Genomic DNA, 19,577 nt, shown 5'->3' on the forward strand with positions numbered 1-19,577 from the left:
TCTATAAGGCTTTTTTTTCTTGCAATATCTAATTTTATCACTAGGCGCTAACAGAAAATTCCTAATTTCCACTAGCAGAAAATCCTATGAAACTAAATTTTTTTTTGACATTTTAAAAGGAAATATTTATCAGGAAAAGGAGAAAGGAAAAAAGAGAGACACCTGCATAATCACAGACCCAAGCAGGGACAATTGCCCATGAAACTAAAATCTTGATGAGGGACAGTCTTCAGCCCATAGCTTACTTGAGGATCAGTAACCAAGTCCATCACACAACTTGAGTGCCAGGGTTAAAAGCTGATTTTACTATTTAATTCTCTTTCAGAAATCTATTGGACTTCCTGATGTCCATTCAGGTTATGGGTTTGCTATTGGGAATATGGCAGCCTTTGATATGAATGACCCTGAAGCAGTGGTGTCCCCAGGTAAGGTCACTGCTCACCTGCCATCAGATGTGTAGCTTCTTAGTACTGCCTTTCGGAAATAGAGAATGAGTACTTATTGTGTATGCATCTCTCAGTCTTATATACTGCCATCTCTTTTCCTCTCGTTTAGGGGGAGAATTCACTGTGGACACTCAGAGGCTATTAAAATATTTAATATTAAATATTAATATTAAGTATATTAATGTTATATTATATTAGTATTAAATACTATATTTTAATATTAAATTTAATATTTCACATTTTAATTCAAGGAAAGCATTTATGCCAAATAAAACAATTGACACTTTGGACTCCTACTATATACTAGACACTAATCAAACACTGACTACAGGGGCCTCCCTGGTGGCACAGGGGTTAAGTCACAGCACCATGAAGCTATCCTCAGCCACTGCAGCACAAGTTCTACCCTGGGCCAGGGAGGTGACCCACGTGGCACAGCAGACCTCTCCTGTCTCACCTGCTGCTCCCCTCAGCAGTGTATTTCAGTCAGTCTGCCTGTACTGTTCCCCATTCTGTCTCTGTTGAATATACACACACACCCCACCCCACCCCCCACCCCCATACCTCTGGCCTACACCACAGCTCTTATATGCATGAATATGCATAAATAAATATTTTTAAAAATAAAGTACTAAGCCACACACACACACGCACACTGACAACAAAACAAACTGAAACACTTCTCTGTCAAGTTACCTTCTTTGCATCCTAATGACCTCCTGAGCACATTGAGGCTAATGTTATCACCGAGCATTATTGTGGGCCTAAATGAGGTAATCTGTGTAAAATACTTAAAACAATGCTAGGAACATACAGGAAATATGTGTGTATAAGTGCTAGGAAATACTTGAGAAGTTTTTTTTGTCCTCGTTGTCATTATTCATTATTATTCACCTCCAATTCTTTATGTCTTTTCTTCTGGGGTATGCTTTCACTGAAAGTATTTCACACCAGAAATCACAACTTTATTTCTGGGGTCTGGGAGGGGAAAAAGTAAAGTTTAAATTACATCTTGTAGAGTTCTGCCTCTGGCAGTGGCAAACAGAAGCAGATTTTGTGGGGGGGACCAATCCTATGCTGAGCATAACAAGAACAACTGAGAAAAAACATGTATTTATAAATTAAGCCCACGCTTTTAAATAACCCATTGGTCAAAAAAAATCCATAATGGAACCTATAAGATAATTTTAACATTAATAAACACTTTGGTCTTTGTGGGTTACTATTAGTGCTATACATGTATACATAGAGAGTGTGTGCACACACCCTAAATGCACAACTTACGGATGAAGAAAGTGGAAAGATAGAAATAATTAAGAGCAAAATAAAAAGGATCAACAAAGGGTAAAGTTGGTTTTTTGAGAATGAATAGAATTCATAACCCCTATACAAGAGTGGTCAAGAAAAAAAGAGGGGACATTTTAATTCACATTTTAATCTCTAGACTAGAAGTTACTTGTTCATACACTACCTCCCTGGTCCACAAAGTACTATCAGTTTGTATGTTACTTTAAATTGTTTCAAAATGTGTCACCAGCTTGTAGCCAGAGAACAACTTGGTTAACTACTTTAAAACTTATCTTTAAATGAGTGGCTATCATTTTAATCCTGTGATAATTGTGGGAAGCCCAACTACCTGGTTTTGCTAATACTTGATTAACTTTTCTGTATGTTATAGGTGGCGTAGGATTTGACATCAACTGTGGTGTCCGCTTGCTAAGAACCAATTTAGATGAAAGTGATGTCCAGCCTGTGAAGGAGCAACTAGCCCAAGCTATGTTTGACCACATCCCTGTTGGAGTGGGATCAAAGGGTGTCATCCCAATGAATGCCAAGTAAGAGCACAAGCTTCCAGGGGATAGAATATGTGTTGAGCATTTCGTGTGTGTATGGCACTGTGTCATGGTATATATGTCATATATTTCATCTAGATTAGTCCCTAATACTAACCCTAATTTTCAAGAAAAGAAACTGAGGTTTAGAAGTTAATAGTAACTGAGCTTGTAACTGAAGCCAACATTCAAGCCAAGGGTCCTTTGGCTTCAAAGGCTGTATACTGGACCTCAGTGCTGTTTTGTCACTTGGCTTATATCTATAACCACCTTTTTGAGTGATAGCACTGACGGTATGCTTCAGCACAGTGTTAGATATTTTTAAAGTGGAGAAGTAAATGAGGCAGCAGCATAACTGCCTCGTAGATAGCATTGACTGGACTGTGTCATAACTTAGGTAAAACCATGCACCTTAAACTTTGCAAAATTGTGCGCTTAACAGGTTATATTTCCTTAACATTTTCTTTTATAACTTTAAAATTCATGCAAATTTTTGTATTCTATTCAAATATGTACGTGCATTAATATTGAAATGTTTTTAGCTACACAATTCCCCTCCAAAAAAAAAAAAAAAAAAGATTGGAGTAAAATCAGTGACAGCGGTATCTTGGGAAATATTTAGTCTGTGATTTCATATGGTCCTTGACATGCAGCCCCACTTTGAAAAGTCTAGGTAAATAACAAGTATCTGGAACATAGAAATAAATTGCTATATACCTTTTCAAATATTATAGATAGGAATTTTGCCCTAATGAATCATGTTTGAAACAGACTGTAGTGGGAGGGAACACTGAACACTGTGATCTCTCCAGTTAGTGGTTTGGAAGAGGACTGGATCTTAAAGGAAGATCAAAACATTTTTCCTCCTAAGGATTTAAAGTATGCTTCTCAGCTTCATAGTGCAGGTGCAGTAAAGCCGCAATGTACTTTTGTGAAAGTGGGAATAGACTTTAAAATTTAACATGTATTGCCTGAGGACATTTGTGCAGCTTTATTTACTGTTCGTAAATGTTTTAACAAATTATTAATGAAGGTGGGTAGCTGTGGGAAAGTTGGTTGTGGATAGCGATATCTGGTTGTGTTTATAAATTTAGCTGCTTAATCACCACCTCATAGAATTTAGTATTAGGCAAATCAAATGGAGGTAAGATTTGGAAATTCCAATGGGCTGTATAAATATTATGATAAAATGTAATCATCTGAAATATGGTGTTAACAATTTATGTTGTGCTTAATTATGAAACTGCTTTCTTCAAAAAGTTAGAGTTGCTGTGAGCATGAACTGTGTGTCTAACACAGTGCCTGAGACACAGGAGATAGTTAAAATTGTGATACTTTCCCTCCTCCCTTTTGAGATGTCCACCTTTGTGATCTTCCGTGGCTGTAAAATGACTAGCACTTACTTAATCACTCACTCAGGGACTTAGAGGAGGCCTTGGAGATGGGTGTAGACTGGTCCTTAAGAGAAGGCTATGCATGGGCTGAAGACAAGGAACATTGTGAAGAATATGGAAGGATGCTGCAAGCTGACCCCAATAAGGTCTCTGCAAGGGCTAAGAAAAGAGGCCTTCCTCAGGTAATGTTCCTTCTGGAGAGGCAACCTGTTCATTCTTTGCATGTTTAGTTTTTGTTGGGGTAAAAAAAGTTTATCTTTCTGTAACATATCCCCTTTTTTTTCACAGTATACTGAAAATGAATTAATTTTATATATGTCCTTATTCTTTTAAAAAACTCTCGGGGCCTCCCTGGTGGCACAAGGGGTTAAGCACAGCACTGTGAAGCTGTCCTCAGCCTCGCAGCACAGGTTTGATCCCCAGCCAGCCAGGGGGCTAACCCACATGGCGCAGCACACCTCTCCTGTCTCTCCCATTGCTCCCCTCAGCTGTGTATTTCAGTCTGCCTGTTCTGTTCCCTACTCTGTCTCTGGTGAATCCTCTCACCACCCACACCTCTGGCCTATACCCCAGCTCTTGTATACATAAATAAATAAATAAATCTTTTATTTAAAAACTTACGAATTTTCAGATATTCATAAAATGGAACAACCTATCATGAATTTAAAGTGGATGGGAGAAAAATCAGATAGGGTTATAAGGTTTAAAATTACATGTGTGCATACTTAACAATTTCATACTTGGCTGAATGTTTTTTGGCATCTAAGATGAAAGAAAGACCTTGTTTTTTGGCATCTAAGATGAAAGAAAGACCTTGCAGGTCATGATGCTTATGAGAAAAAGATAAATGAGATGTTTGAAATTTACAGCTAATTGTGATAGCTTTGTCACTAACTCATTCTGACCTTGGGGAAGTCTCTTGCCTACCTGAGTCTCATTTTTTCAATTGGAAATTGGGATTGTTAAAAATAGGTGAAATCTGAAGACTCTTCCAGCACTGCAGCTATCTGGTTTCCTAGATCGTCTGTTCACTACAGTTATGGAATATATTCTTTCAGTGATGGTAATGTTGGGTGTCAGTGAATTCACAGATGTTTTAACAATCATTTGATCTTGAACCCTGTATAAGAGTCAGCATTCCCCAGGGTTCATCCTAAGAGTTAACTCTACTCTTCATGATACTTAATGCCCTACAAGCCATTTAATAGTCTGAATTTTTGGTGTATTGAGGCTTTCCAAATGGGTGTACCTCAAGCAGATGATACAATAAACATCAGGAGCTGCTTTATTTTTGTTGTGTGGAGTATTGTTTTAAATTTCTAAGGCTTAGAAAAATTATTTTGTTACATAAAACACGTGTGGTTATTCTGTTGATTTTGCCTCTCTGCTTTTTAAACCAAAGTAGAGGCTGTTTTATCAATTTTTTTTAACATTCTAAAAGAACAGGTTTATTGGGAAAAGGAGAAAGAAAAAGAGAGGGACCTTCAGGAGAGCTGCATTTTGCCAGTGCAGAAATTGTACTCAGTTTTGTCATCTATTCTTATGTTTTTTTCCTGTAGTTGGGGACCCTGGGAGCAGGCAACCACTATGCAGAAATCCAGGTTGTGGATGAGATTTTCAATGAGTACGCTGCTAAGAAAATGGGCATCGATCATAAAGGACAGGTGTGTGTGATGATCCACAGCGGAAGCAGAGGATTGGGCCACCAAGTAGCCACAGGTATTTTCTGCTCCTGATGTTTTGTTTTGTTTTGTTTTTCTAAAGAGTGGAATTTTTTTTTTTTTTTAAGATTTATTTATACAAGAACTGGGGTACAGTGAGAGGCACAGGAGGGTGAGAGAATTCACCAGAGACAGAGCTGGGAGCAGAACAGGCAGACAGACCAAAGACACTGCTGATGGGAGCAGTGGGTGAGGCAGGAGGGGTCTGTTGCACCATGTGGTTTCTCCCTGGCCGGCTGGGAATCGAACCCACGCTGCAGAGGCTGCTGACAGCTTCACAGCATGGCGCTCAACCTGCTGCGCCACTGGGGAGGTCATGCTCCTGATTTTTGACTTGCTATGAACATGTTACATAAAATATGCTAAAACATTATATTGATGGGAAGCCATATAGAGATTGAAGAGAGGAAGTTTTGGAACTACACTGCATGAGTTTTACCCTGGTTCTCCTAACCAACAAGTATGATTTTGAATAAATTAAATTACTTCACTGGGCCTTCAATTCTTCATCAGAAAATAATGAGAATAGGGCCTCTGATGGCAGAAGAGTCTCAATAAGTATATCTTGACCAAGCAAATAGATGGACTGAAACACTTTTTAAGGGAAAGTTGTATTTTACTTGTTTGTTATGGAGTGGGTTTGAGTGTAGGCTATCTTTAGTCAGTAACGCTGGACTCTGACTAGTTGGACTTGTTGCCCTCTTATTCCAGATGCACTGGTTGCTATGGAAAAGGCCATGAAGAGAGACAAGATTATTGTCAATGACCGCCAGCTGGCTTGTGCACGAATCGCGTCCCCCGAGGGTCAGGACTATCTCAAGGGAATGGCAGCTGCTGGGAACTACGCCTGGGTCAACCGCTCTTCCATGACCTTCTTAACCCGTCAGGTGCACTCAGAGTTGCTTTTCTGTTCTGAGTTATATTTACAGTGATGTTGACACTTTAAAATAGAGTCTATTCAAATCAAAATCTATAGAAATTTGAGAAATTTTTGTAATAAATACAAAAATTGTGATAAGTGTCCACACCTTTGGTATCTCCTTAAACTAAATCAGCAGGGTATCAGGCATGGGGAACACAGGAAGAAGAGAAGGCAGAATTATTCCTAAAATGTCCCTTTCATAGCAGAAGAGATAGACATACCATCTGCTTAGATTCAGGAGGCTGAGGAAAAAGCAGTTCTGAAGGGTAGGGAGCAAGGGTACCCGATCATTTGGAATTGATGGAATAGACTTTGCTCTGTGGTCTAAAATGTTTTTGTCCTTTTCGTGAAGATTAATTTTTGAACTCTTACCTCCTCAGTCCCGTAAGGAACAGACTAACTGAATTCCACGGGATAGGTTCTGGAGAGCTGGTCTGACTGCCTGTAACTTAGGCTTTCCTCTTAGGCTTTCGCCAAGGTCTTCAACACAACCCCTGACGACTTGGACCTACATGTGATCTATGATGTTTCTCACAATATTGCCAAAGTGGAACAGCATGTGGTGGATGGAAAGGAACGGACGCTGCTGGTACACCGCAAGGGGTCCACCCGCGCTTTCCCTCCTCACCACCCCCTCATTGCCGTTGATTACCAAGTACGTATTAAATCATTCGTGATGTTAGGCAGCAGGGGCCTGGTTAAGAGTTCTAAATATGGATGAAGTTAAACAGAAAAGCAGCAGTTGTTAAAGAAGATGATCTGTTATCTTGAGAACAATTATTTCCACTCTTCTCTGAAGCAGTGACTCATCCCCCCACTGTTCGTGCGTACAGTGTGCTGTCTAAAAAGTGCTGTCTGAAGAGTATTTTACTCCGTTAAAATGAGTAAAGATGGTCTTTTTTATGGCCTTGGAGTGATTGAAAAAAGAATTAGGATTAAACTCAGTCTGTTTTGTGCCTTTTATCCTTTTAGCATCTGGCTGTGATAGTTACAAAGACCCTCCTTAGCCTGCCCCCATTTCACAGAAGAGCACGGAAGCCTGGCCAGAGCAGCTGCTTTGCTCAGGATAGTCTTCTAGTGGACTTCCCTGCACCTTGCAGTTTTGCTTTGCTCTTCCATTACCTGTTTGAGCCAGCTTTCCCGTTTCCCGTTCCTCTTCCCTCTCCTCCCAATTACCAAAGAAACCAAATAATTTCTTAATGTAGTTGTGAGAGCAGTGTGTTTAGTGTTCTAGTTATTCCCACAATTCTCCATCCAGTGGAAGGGGAAATTTCAGTCTCGAGCATAAAAGACTCATGCTTTCCTGATTTGTTAACATGTAAGATTTGTATGCGTCCTCAGCTCACAGGCCAGCCAGTGCTGATTGGTGGCACCATGGGAACCTGTAGTTACGTTCTTACCGGCACTGAACAGGGCATGACTGAGACTTTTGGAACAACCTGTCATGGAGCGGTAAGGAAAACAAACAAACTTAGAAATGCTCTTTTCTGCTTGTTTTACATTTTGACAGGTGTATACCAATCAAATGTACCTGTCAAAATGTACCTAATTGAGCGTCAACAAAGGTGAGGTTTGGATCTGTCTTCTACCTGAATTTATCCCCATAACATAAACTGGTTAGTGAACTAAGTGAGGTCACTGGTATCTCAGTGTGACCCTCCATTGTTAAAGAGTGAGGGACTGTTCTTCACCTCTGCATGTCCAGAAAATCCAGACAAAACTAGTCATACTAGCATAACTGCTACAGCTTTAACTGATGCAAATTTACGTCACAGTTTATCTCAGCAATTAATTGTAACTGGTTATTTGCATAATTTGCTTCTGACTGAGCGGGTCAGCTCAAGATTTGGGGGATATGCCTCATCAGCAGGTGTGCATAGACTGCACACCCACTTCATCATATTGCCTCTCCTAGGCCGAGGGTTGGTAAAATTTTCTGTAGACTCCAGACAATAAATACTTTATCTGTTTTGGTCCGTATGGTTTCTATAGCATCTCTTCAACTTGTGCCATTATAGCGCAAAAACAACCATAGGCAGTACATAAAGAAATGGACATTTCAGTGTTCCAATAACCAAGGTGACAACTCCCTCCCCACACTGGCATGTGTTTATTTTCACAGCAGGTGGTCGTTACTGACATCTACTAAGTGGTGGCCAGGGATGCTGTTAAACATCTTCATGCACAGAATTGGTCCAACATGTCATAGTGCTAAGGTTGACAGACTGTTTTAAATCACAGGAGCACAAGGTTTTTGTGTTGACATACATACTGTTTACAATTAAAAATTAATATATTCAATGGATAGTAACAGTAATTAGAAACATAAAATTAAATCTTTAAAGAATACTTTGTTTTTCCCAGAAGGGTAGAATGAGGCTTATAGCAACAGGTGTATAGTAAGGTTGATAAAATAGAAAATGCTTGTTTGTAACTTCTTTTAGTTTTTAGAAATCAAGAAACATATCATCCCTAAGGTTTTGTTTGTTTTTGTCCTAAGGGTTTGACTGCTAGCTGGGATTGGACATAATTTGAGCTCAGAATTCATAAAGTGAAGTTTATTCCTTTCTATTCTAGGGCCGTGCACTGTCCCGAGCCAAGTCTCGACGTAATTTAGATTTCCAGGATGTGTTAGACAAATTGGCAGATATGGGCATTGCAATTCGTGTTGCCTCACCCAAACTGGTTATGGAAGAGGTAAGTGAAACTGATAAATATTCAGCATAAAACTGTTTAATGTAGGCCAGTGCACTGAAACAGCAATTTTTGGTTTATTAACAAAAATTGTGTTTTATGTTTTATTTACAGAATTCTGTTTGTTTTTTTGTTTTGTTTTGTGGGACCCTCACAGGTGGCCGGGGAACGAACCGGCGCTGCAGAGGCTGCGGGCAGCCTTGCAGCCCAGGGCTCAACCACTGCGCCACCAGGGGAGGCCCCAGAATTTTTTTTTTACTTTCACTCATGGTTGCAAGTATACAGTAAAAGAAAAGCAAGGTTATTGAGGGTGTTGGAAAGGAATGTAAGTCTTACGTGCTTAAAGGATTATTGGCGATGGAACATGAGGGTGGGGAGCTAGAAATCCACACTCTGTTTATTGGCCAGGGGTGGTTAAAAACTGAGATAATGGAAGAGTTATAATTACTGGCAGCGACAAGTTACAGGAGTGAAAGACTGCAGTTAGCAATGGAGGAGTAGAAATCAAGCACCAAGAAGCTGAGGACTGAAGACGTTCACTTCCTGGGTATTGAAATCATTCACACTTCTGGCAGAGAGAGTGACAGTGCCCAGAAGGTAGAAGTCATCAAGTAATGATGGGGATTGATTCAAACTGTAGCAGATAATTGCTCAGGAAGAGGTAATAGGTGGTATTAAGTGATGACTGAGAGATTCATAACTAGGAGTAAGGGGGGGAGAGTGGTCTAGAGGACAAAGGTATCTGTGTCATGTCTGGGCCTACTGGCATGACCCAGTTTAGGAGAGGCAGCAGCTGCCACTTCAGAAAGTTGGGAGCAGCAGTAATATACTCAGAGAAAATCCATGTTTCAACAAGAACATATATCCATTTGTATTAACTAGGAAAAGCAGTAAATGTAATTGGACAAAACATATTCACCAATATCCCACTAGAAGGAAATACACCATACCATCCTGTTAGTGTGACTGTTTTTAGATAGTAGAGTTACAGGATAGTAGAGTTACAAGGGGAATGTTCAAAAAGGGAAGTTGGAGGGGATTTTCACTTGACTCAGTGGAAGGGAATTCCAGAGGCTACCGTGGGAAAGTTTCAGAAATTGGAAGGGAATGAGAGATGGGCTGGAAAGGGGCTATGCAGTCCCGTGAGAGTCACTTCTGGAAGCCTAAACTTCCTATGTTAACATGATGGGGAAGGGTGGTTATGTGGTGAGATTTGTTCTGTGGTGAGAGTGGTGGGAAGGAAGAAGGGTGCCAGAAACTAAATTGTATGTGTGTCTATATGTATGTGTACATATTTATATACACACACATAGTCTGTGTTATATATGTGAATTTAATAATAACTCCCTTATTGTGAAAGTAATACAGGTTCATTCCAGGAATTTTAGCAACTACAGAAATATGTAGAGAAATTCAAAATTGCAAATAACTCTATCTAAAAACAGTCACACTAACAGGATGGTTTGGTCTATTTCCTTCTAGTGGAATACTGATGAATGTGTTTTTGTCCAATTACATTTACTGCTTTTCCTAGTTAATACAAATGTATATATGTTCTTTGAGGAAATTTTGAGAACTACACAGAAAAATATAAAACAAGATGAGAATGTTTTACTACCCCCCTTACCAACACTGAGCTTAAATCTCTTTTACTCTTTGAGTACTTGAAAGGAAAAACAAAACCTCATTACAAGTGAAGCTTAATGCTTCTAAAGATTCCATTGTAAGTAGACTTTTACAATGTTAACTCCTCCCCTGCAGGCTCCTGAGTCCTACAAGAACGTGACCGACGTGGTGAACACCTGCCACGATGCTGGAATCAGCAAGAAGGCCATTAAACTGAGACCAATTGCTGTTATCAAAGGCTAGAACCCTGACCCAGGCTGACAGATGCCCCTGACCCTCGCTGAAGTGGACTGAACTGAAACACTCTTTAAACATCAGCCTCCAGAGACTTTGACAGGTTCCTTTGCATGCAGTTATAGCTGCATTTTGCATCAGAAATGACTGACAGGAGGTGATTGCTTTCAGGAGCAGGTGTTCTAAATGACCTGGCAGGAGTCACATTGCCCCCAGTGAAAAGGGGTTTCATATGCATCTTCCTTCATTGTCCCACAGATTTTCAGCAGATCTATTAGGGAGTGGGGATGAGTCAAGAAATAGTCTTACTCAGTCATGTAAGTCTTTAATCATCAAAATGAACTTCTTCACACCAAGCTCTATTTACATCCTGGGAGGTGTCATGAAGAATGTTCTATTAAAAAAGCTTGTAATGTTTTCTTTGTTCCCTCCCTCTGTCAGTTTGTCCTTCATTCACCCATCCACCCACTTCCCCTGCAGTGAGCTAAACTCTAAATACCACTTTTACTTAGAGAATACCACCATGGTCATGTCAAGATCTTAGATAGAAATAGATAATAAGACAGATTGAAGAGGGAATGTGTGTGGAGGTGTGAGACTAGGGACCCAAAAGAGAAAATAATTTTTCATAGACTTGCCACCTTTCTTATTCTAAATATAAGGCAGGTTTTAACTTATCTGCAAAGTGGTATCTGTTGGAGTCATAGCAGTGACCCCTCACATGATACTGAACATCTCTACATTCCTCATTAGATTGTTATGAAAGCACTAAACGACCACAGCTGTGATGTTGACGGTTGCTCTGTGTTGATGGGCTGCCTAGTCTTGTGCCACCTAATCAGAATTCATGTTCTGTACTGCTCTATAAATTTAACAAAGATGTTGAAATTATAGGTTACTAAGGCCTTGGTAGAGTTTAAATAGCCAGTAAAATGGAAAAGCTAATTAAATTACAATATGTTGTTTATATTTTGTGCTAAATTCATTGTAGCTTAGGACAATTAGATTTGAATTTGATTTACTTTACTCTTTTCTGATTTTCTCCCAGGTTGTTTTCAGAGACTCATCCTAAAACTTTTCTTTCCTAAAACATCCCTCAATTTATAATCAAAGGTCCCGTTGGAGTATCTGCAGAGGCTGGGGAAAAGATGTTTAGACGGCTGGGGAAAAGACTTCCTCTGAAAAGCGTATGTTGTAAAATAGTATAACATGTCTTCACGCCACACACTCAGTAACGTAAGCATTTTTGATGATAGAGTTTAAAAAGTTATCAATAAATAAGTTAAGGATCTTAATACAGTAACTACGGATTACTCAGGCCTTCAGACAGAACCAGTGGCTGTTCTGCACAGGTAAGTTAAGGATACAAGTTAACATTGAACACCAAAGCCACTTAAAGGTGTGAAGCAGGCTTCCAGCAGGTGCTAGATTCTCTGGAGATGAGACACCCCTGGAGTGTCTGTGGACTCCCTCGACTAGGCTTGCCTAATGACACATCATTGAAACAATTCAAAGCTAGAACCGCTCCCAAAACTAACTGCTGTCATGGTCAGAAATGCTGCAGCTCACCTTAAATACTTAGGTGAATGTTATTAGATGCTTTGAAAGTTAGCTTGAGGAAGGTGAGAGAGGAGCAGGTGAAAAGAATGGTTTTTACAGTGGCCTTTGTGCTTTATAAGCCTTTTTTTAATATGTAGCATTTCTAGTGAACTTGGCCCTGTTCATTTTTAACAGTAGAAAGTAATGGTTAATATTTTGAGTTAAAAAAGAAAAGTATAAACACTGCTTTCCTTGTTCTAAAGATGTTATTTTCCCATTTGAGACCAAAAAAAAAAAAAAAAACTTAAAAAATAAACGTTCAAATGAAACTGAGGTAACTGGCTGTTTTTATTGCCTTTAGTATCAACACCCCTGCCTGTCATGTGCACACAGCCAAGAGGGCCCTGAGACTGTGCTCTGACTTACTTGTCTTGGTCCCCGTGACCTCAACCATTATCTGACTGATGACCCCACACTCATCACTCCAGCCCACATCTGGACACCGCCACCTACTCTTCTCCATAAACATCTCAAAATTGACATGTTAACTCATTATCTTTCTTCTTTTAAGGTCTCTTCCCAGTCTCAGGGAAGACACTACCACCCAGAAATCACTGACGTCTTTGATGCCTGCCTCGTCTAAGTCTTGCCAATTCTAACTCTTCATTCTCAGTGCCTGTCACACACCTGTTCAGATAATATCTGGTGTCTCTTAGACTGTGGCAGGTGTGTCCTTAGCTTGTAACCTGCCCTGCACAGATCCTCTTCTGCTACCGAAGTCACGTGTAGAGAACCACCCTACCCCCTTCCCCAGTTCATGTGGTTTGGGCGATCAACCCTACTGCTAGACTCGGACCTGGCTACTCCGATCACTTCCTCCATCCCCAGCTCCCAGCCCAGGAACTGGCTCAGGGATTGTCACTTGATCCAGTTAAAATAAAAGCTAATCTCAGGAGTTCTCTGTTACCTAGAGAAGTTACTCTCCTTTGGTATTGCTTGGAGCATGTGATGGAATCCTGGACCTGCTAACGGCCATCTTGCCACATGAGCAACCTTGCATGAGAATGGAGCCCACATAAAGAACTGCAAAGCTGAGGGGTACAAAAAGCAGTTTCTGTGACACAAGATTTTAACTCCAGACTCATCTGTCCCTAAAAAACAATACCTGTGGACTTGCCGGTTTGTGAGAGGGAAACAAATTATCTTTGTGCTTAAGTTAGTTTGATTGGAGGGTGGCTCAGCGGTTGAGCCCTGGGTTGCGAAGTTGCCCGCAGCCTCTGCAGCGCCGGTTCGTTCCCCGGCTGCTCCCCGGCTACCGGAGGAGGGTCCCACATGGCGCGCAGACCTCTCCTGCTGCCCGCTGCTCCCCTCAGCAGTGTACTTCGATCCTTCTGCCTGCTCTGCTCCCCGCGCTGGCTCTGGTGAATTCTCTCACCCTCCCATGCTTCTGACTGTACCCAGTGCTTGTAGAAATAAAATAAATAAATCTTTAAAAAAAAAAAAAAAGTTAGTTTGATTGGAATTTTCTTACAACCAAGCTATTCTTGACTGCTATGGTGATAAGGCAATGGAAGTTTAGAAAGAAAGGAGTCAGCGGTCTGCAGTGCTGTGCCTGGAATGCTGAAAGGTGGGTCCCCAACCCACAGAAGCAGGGAGGGCCTGAACTAAACATTTCCAAGGAAGCGTGAGTTTGAAGTTAGACCTATATTGGACTGAAGGTGCTACAGGCTATCCAAGTGGCAACTGAAAGTGCGCTACAGAAGTTCAGAAGATGGACTGAATGGATTGTTGGATTTCAACAAAGGGGATACTCGCAAGAGAGCCTGTGTAAGTATGAGGAAGGGCTGAGAATGAAGCTTAGAGTATAGCTCTGCTTACTAGGTGAGAAGAAGCCGAGGCCAGGACAAAGTAGCAAACAACTTTTTTGCTTCAATGGCTCATTTTCAATCATTCAGCAAGTGCTGAGTACTAGATGGAGCTAAGCTCTCTCCCAAAGGCTGGGGCCAGTCTTGTGGCCTCTGTCCGCAAGGCACAGTTTGGCAAGGACGAGAGAGAACAGCTAGATAGACTAAATGATATTGTGGACACACATAGGGGAGCAGGTTTCTCATTTAACCTTGCTTAATGTTTCTGAGAAAAGTAGACCTATGACATCCATTGGATTTATATTTACACCAGTGTATTTTCAATAGTATATTTGGACAAGTGCTTATGTTAATTAAAACAACTACCTTTACATAACATGTACCTGGCACTGGTCTGAATCCTTAACATTTAGTCACTTTATCCTCAGAACAATCCTGTGACATGGATACTGTCAACTTCCATTCTGTACACTCTCACTTTACACGTATTTGCCCTAAGAGAATAAATATCCTACTAAACTTTTGGAAGAGCATGAGTTGTAGAGTTCCTCAGATAAATGCTTACATGAATCTCAAATGATTTATGCCCTAATGAAGATCTCATGTCAATGCAAAACCAATGAAAAAGTCCCAGGAAGTTTACCTTCCTAAGTGCAGGTTCAACTCAAGAATGTTCCTGGAATACTTATTCTCCTTATCTCTTAGATGACAAGAGTTAGCAACTGACCTTGGCAAGAAATCACCTTGGGTTTGCCACCTGTCCCAGCACCCTCCATGTGCGACAGGGAACCTCCCAATTCCCTGGAGGAATTGCCTCTCAGAAGTGTGAAGGCCTCTCAGAAGTCACATTCTGAGAGAATGTTGTTCAGCATCTTTGTGTTGGGTTCTTGGGAGTTTGACTGCAAGACAGACCACTCCTACATCCAAACCCATCAACTGACCACATCAGAGACACTAGCTCACATGGTGCAATCACCGAATCCTGGGCCAGGCCAGCTGGCCCTGGTACTTTGCAGTGGACTGAACCCTGCCCTCTGGCAACTGGATCACAAAGGGCGTCGTTGCATGGTGGCAGTGACTCAGGATGACCGCCTGTCTTAGGGAAGTGTGAACAGACTTAAAAGGCAAAGACCAGATTGAAGGCAGCTGGAGGCACCCATCACTGTAAAATTCCTGAGCTTGCCATTTTCATCACCACCTGTAAATAACAGTAAACACACACACACACACACACACACACCATTTCCTGAGCACCTAATAGCTGGCAGGCCCTTTGCAAACACTGTCTCATGAAGCCATCACAGCAACTCTATGAAGTAGACAGTGTTCCTGGTTCACAGATGAGGAAGCTTGCTCAGAGAAACTAAGTCACTTGTTCAAGATCACACAAGTGACAGGATTTGAATGCAAGACTGTCCACGCTTTATTCTCTACACTGTTCCACTTCCTCCACATTCCTGCTCTGGATGTCCTTCATTGTGGTTTCCTTCTTCCAACTGATCCCGTTTACTTAACCAACCTCACAGTCTGCCTACCAGAGAGGAGACAACCATACAAGAACACGGGAAGATTAAGTCATTTTCCCGATGTGATTTGGATCTAGTCATAAAGTGTTTGAGAAATGACCGTAAGTTGGATCTTTATCACATCTGTTGTAAAATAATTCAAAGCCTTTACCTAAGTCCAGCACAAGTAAACCTTTCACCTCTCTCTCAAAGGAGCAATAGTTTTCTCCAGGAGCATCTCAAAGTCACACTCAGATCAACCCTGTGCTCTGGATCCCTTCCTCATCCAGAACATTTAGAATAAGTCAGAAGAATCCAGGTAACAGAGTGAACTCCGAAGCACCTGAGACCGAGGGAAGTTCACTCAAACCACCAATATGGTAGACTCTATTATTGTTCACAGATACCCTCCCTCTGTGAAACTCTGTCCCTACCCTGTGTACTTGAACATGGCCCTATTGTTGGTGGGGGCCAGTGAGATGTGTCACAGATATTATTGTTCAGAACCCCTCCCTCTGTGAAACTCTGTCCCTACCCTGTGTACTTGAACATGGCCCTATTGTTGGTGGGGGCCAGTGAGATGTGTGATGTGGCTGTGACCAGACCACCCATCCTTCGGTGGAGCCAGAGTGATCCAGTCCCAGACTGACCAGGACAGATGAGCCCCCAGACATTTCTCAGTGAACATGTAGCATTTGTGGGAAGAAATGCCATTTGCTTCAAGTCATAATGATTTGGGGGATGTTTGTTATTGCAGCATTACTTCACCTTCCTGAAAAATACACTCAGCCTCTTACAAAGATTTCCTTCCAAAGTGGCTGCCATAGGAGCCATAGTTCTAAGGAGAATGAATGTTCAATTCTGTGCTTCAAACTTGTTTTGGGGTGTTGTGTGGCCAGGGTATCAGCAGAGAGGTTGAAAGGGTCGTGTTCTCTCTGGACTGGAGTCCCCCACAAAAGAGAGAAAATGTGCTGTGAGGCTTCTGTTTGGGTTGCAGTGATCACTCTGACACACTCTTAACATTTTACTTACTTTTTTGTGCCTTTTCCTTTCCAGGCGTTCAGGGAAAGAAGGCCTACTTTCCACTGCACTCCCAGCAAACCTCCCGCTCATGGTGAAAATAAAAGGAGATCAAGTCCTGCAGGGCCTTCAGTCATTCGTCCAGTCCATCAGTGACAGTGGTGAGTAAAAAAGCCTTCATACATATGGTGCTTTTTGTCTCTAGGAGGAGGCAAAGAGTAAGCAAATAACCCCACAAATGGCTATGTTGTGTTAGTTGCTGTAACAGAGAAAGTCAGGAAACCTGAAGATACCTGATCTGGTCTAGGGGTAAGAGAGGACTTTTTTAGGAAGTGCATTTAAGCAGAGACCTGACTGATGACTAGGAGTTAAGCCAGCTAGAGAGTGGGGTGAATGCTTCCATATAGGAGAATACCAGATGAGTATGGGAGGACTTACTAGTGGACATAGAGAACCAGAATTTGGCAGCCACTCTGGAGGTGACCAATTACAGATGGGAATTGTCAGTGACTACTAGGGTTAGTTGGTGGGAGTTACTGGCATAATATTATAATTTCTCCACCCCCAAATACTAATCAGTGACAAATGGGAAAACGGTGAATGTAAGAGAGAGAAACCTAGCAGACACTAAAGGGAGTCTGAAATGATATGACCCTCGGCAGTATTGATTCCTGGATGGGATCTCAGATCAACCAAAAAGGAAAAACGGGCCTTGTTAAGACCGCTGATCCTAACTCTCCTGAATTTGACAAGAATCTGTGAATTGGTCAATGATGATGCATGAAAGTTGATTTCTTGGTTTGGAGGTTATGCCCTGGTGTGATGTGGTGGTTTATAATAAGACAGATGTATTTGGTCTTCATCCCCCTTTCTGGCCCAGAGCTCCTGAAAACCCTTGGAATTTCCTGAGTGATAAAAGCGATAAAGGTGGCTTGTTCTTACCAAGCTCCTTTCAACCACACCAGAATTTGTGCTAATGAGGTGGCTTTTGGAAAGCCCCTAAGGATGGAGGCTGGTTGCCAGGAGAAACAATCTTGTGATTAGAGAGTTGGTGCTTTCAGCCTCTCGCCCCTCCCACAACCTCTGGGCAGAGAGAGGGGCTGGAGATTGGCTCATGACCAAAGACCAGTGATTTAATCAATCTCAATGAAACCTCCATGTAACCCCAGAAGATGGGGATTGCAGAGCTTCCCCATTTGTGAACCAGAATGCACCCATAAGCCAGGAGGGTGGCACATCCCAGACTTGACAGATCCCTTGCGCTCAGGACCCTTCTGGAACTCACTCTGTGTATCTCTTCATCTGGCTGTTCTTTCATAGCTAGTAAATAAACTAGCTTCCTGAGTTCTGTGAGTAACTATAGCAAATTAATCAAACCCGAGGCAGGAGCCATAGGCATCTCTGATTTAATGTCAGTCAGTCAGAGGCACAGTTGACAACCTGGACTCACGTCCAAGGTGGAGGCCGTCTCATGGGACAGAACCCCTAACTTGTGGGTTCCGATGTGATCTCTGGATAGCAGCAGAATTGAGCTGAATTGTAGGACACCTAGTCTTTGTCCACTGAGAGCTGGAGAATTGCTTGGTGGTCTTGGAGAAAACACACAGCAGATCTTGTTCAGGAGAAATACATACTAGAGTGCTTAAGGTGATGGGACATCATGGTTAGACATTCAGAAAATGACAACAAATGCTAATTAGTACTTAAGTATTCAGAGCTGGCAAAGGAGCAAATGCAGGGAATAGGAACAATTGGAGAATGTGGGTGAATGGGGGAAGATATGGGAGATCTTTGTTGTCCTGGCCACTTTAGTATAAGATTGATGTAATTCTAAGAGATTATTTTAAAGATAGAATGACACCTCAGATGCAGAGCATTTGTGGTAGATCACTGGCAAATGTGACCATGACAGTTTCTCCTACCCCGGACACCTCTTTGCAGTGTGGCTCTGCAGCCTCTCCTATCAAGAAGTGCAGTCTATTTTCCATCTCCTTGACTCTGCACCTGGCTCATGACTTAACTTTGACCAGAAAAATGTAGACATTGCGTGACTCGAGCTGTGGCCTCCAAAGAGCTGACACACTTGCCCTCTTGCCACTATGAGATGATTTTAGAAAGAAACCCAGATTCTCCTTGAGGAAGAAGGACCACACAGAGAGAGGGCATCTTGGGCCACCCTCCAATTCTGGTCTGCAACCACAGGGTGGAGCCCCAGGGGAGACCAGCAGATGAGACACCGGTGAAGCTCACAATCTCAATTGTGAGAAATGATAAATCTTTGTTATTGCACATTTTAGAGTGGCTACTAATGCAGCATTAGAAAACTATTTCCTTCAGTATACCAAAGAATGTAACCAACACCAAATGACGGGTTGCATCGAATTTTCTTGCAGACTGGATAGACTCATGTTTCTCTGGTCTGTATTCCATTAGAGAACTGGTGTGTGGGTTGCCAGTGACGGCAGCCTTCTACTCATAGAGAACTTTGACTTATGTAGCCTCATTCCACCTTTACCACCCCCCTCCAGGAGGGGGGAATAGGCTCAGAGAGGTCATATTACTTCCCCAGGAAGCACAGCCAGTAAGTGCTAAAGCCAGGACTGAGTGGAGGTCCTTTTAGTGCAGCTAAAACCTTGGGTCTTCTTTAAAGAAGACCCCATCTGCTCTCCCTTCAGCTGTCCATCCAGTTTCCCCAGGAAGTGTTCTAAAGTGCTCAGTCACCCTTGGTCTCTGGGAATGGGAACACAAGTAGATGGGGATCGCCTGAGCAGCCAGGATG

At 41.9% G+C, this 19,577-nt stretch overlaps 1 protein-coding gene across 1 annotated transcript; it reads left to right on the forward strand.

Annotated features, from left to right (window-relative positions):
- Nucleotides 1–325: 325 nt before the first annotated feature.
- Nucleotides 326–10,878, forward strand: LOC311188152 (RNA-splicing ligase RtcB homolog; the record flags this gene model as incomplete). The annotated part of the gene is made up of 9 exons (XM_084259904.1): nucleotides 326–425; nucleotides 2,125–2,281; nucleotides 3,698–3,854; nucleotides 5,232–5,391; nucleotides 6,105–6,280; nucleotides 6,782–6,970; nucleotides 7,657–7,767; nucleotides 8,893–9,012; nucleotides 10,771–10,878. Coding segments are annotated over 9 exons (1,278 nt in total), but the record flags the coding sequence as incomplete, so codon positions are not given.
- Nucleotides 10,879–19,577: the final 8,699 nt, after the last annotated feature.

Source organism: Talpa europaea (assembly GCF_964194135.1).
Source record: "Talpa europaea genome assembly, contig: HAP1_SCAFFOLD_380, whole genome shotgun sequence".
Lineage (NCBI taxonomy): Eukaryota > Metazoa > Chordata > Mammalia > Eulipotyphla > Talpidae > Talpa > Talpa europaea.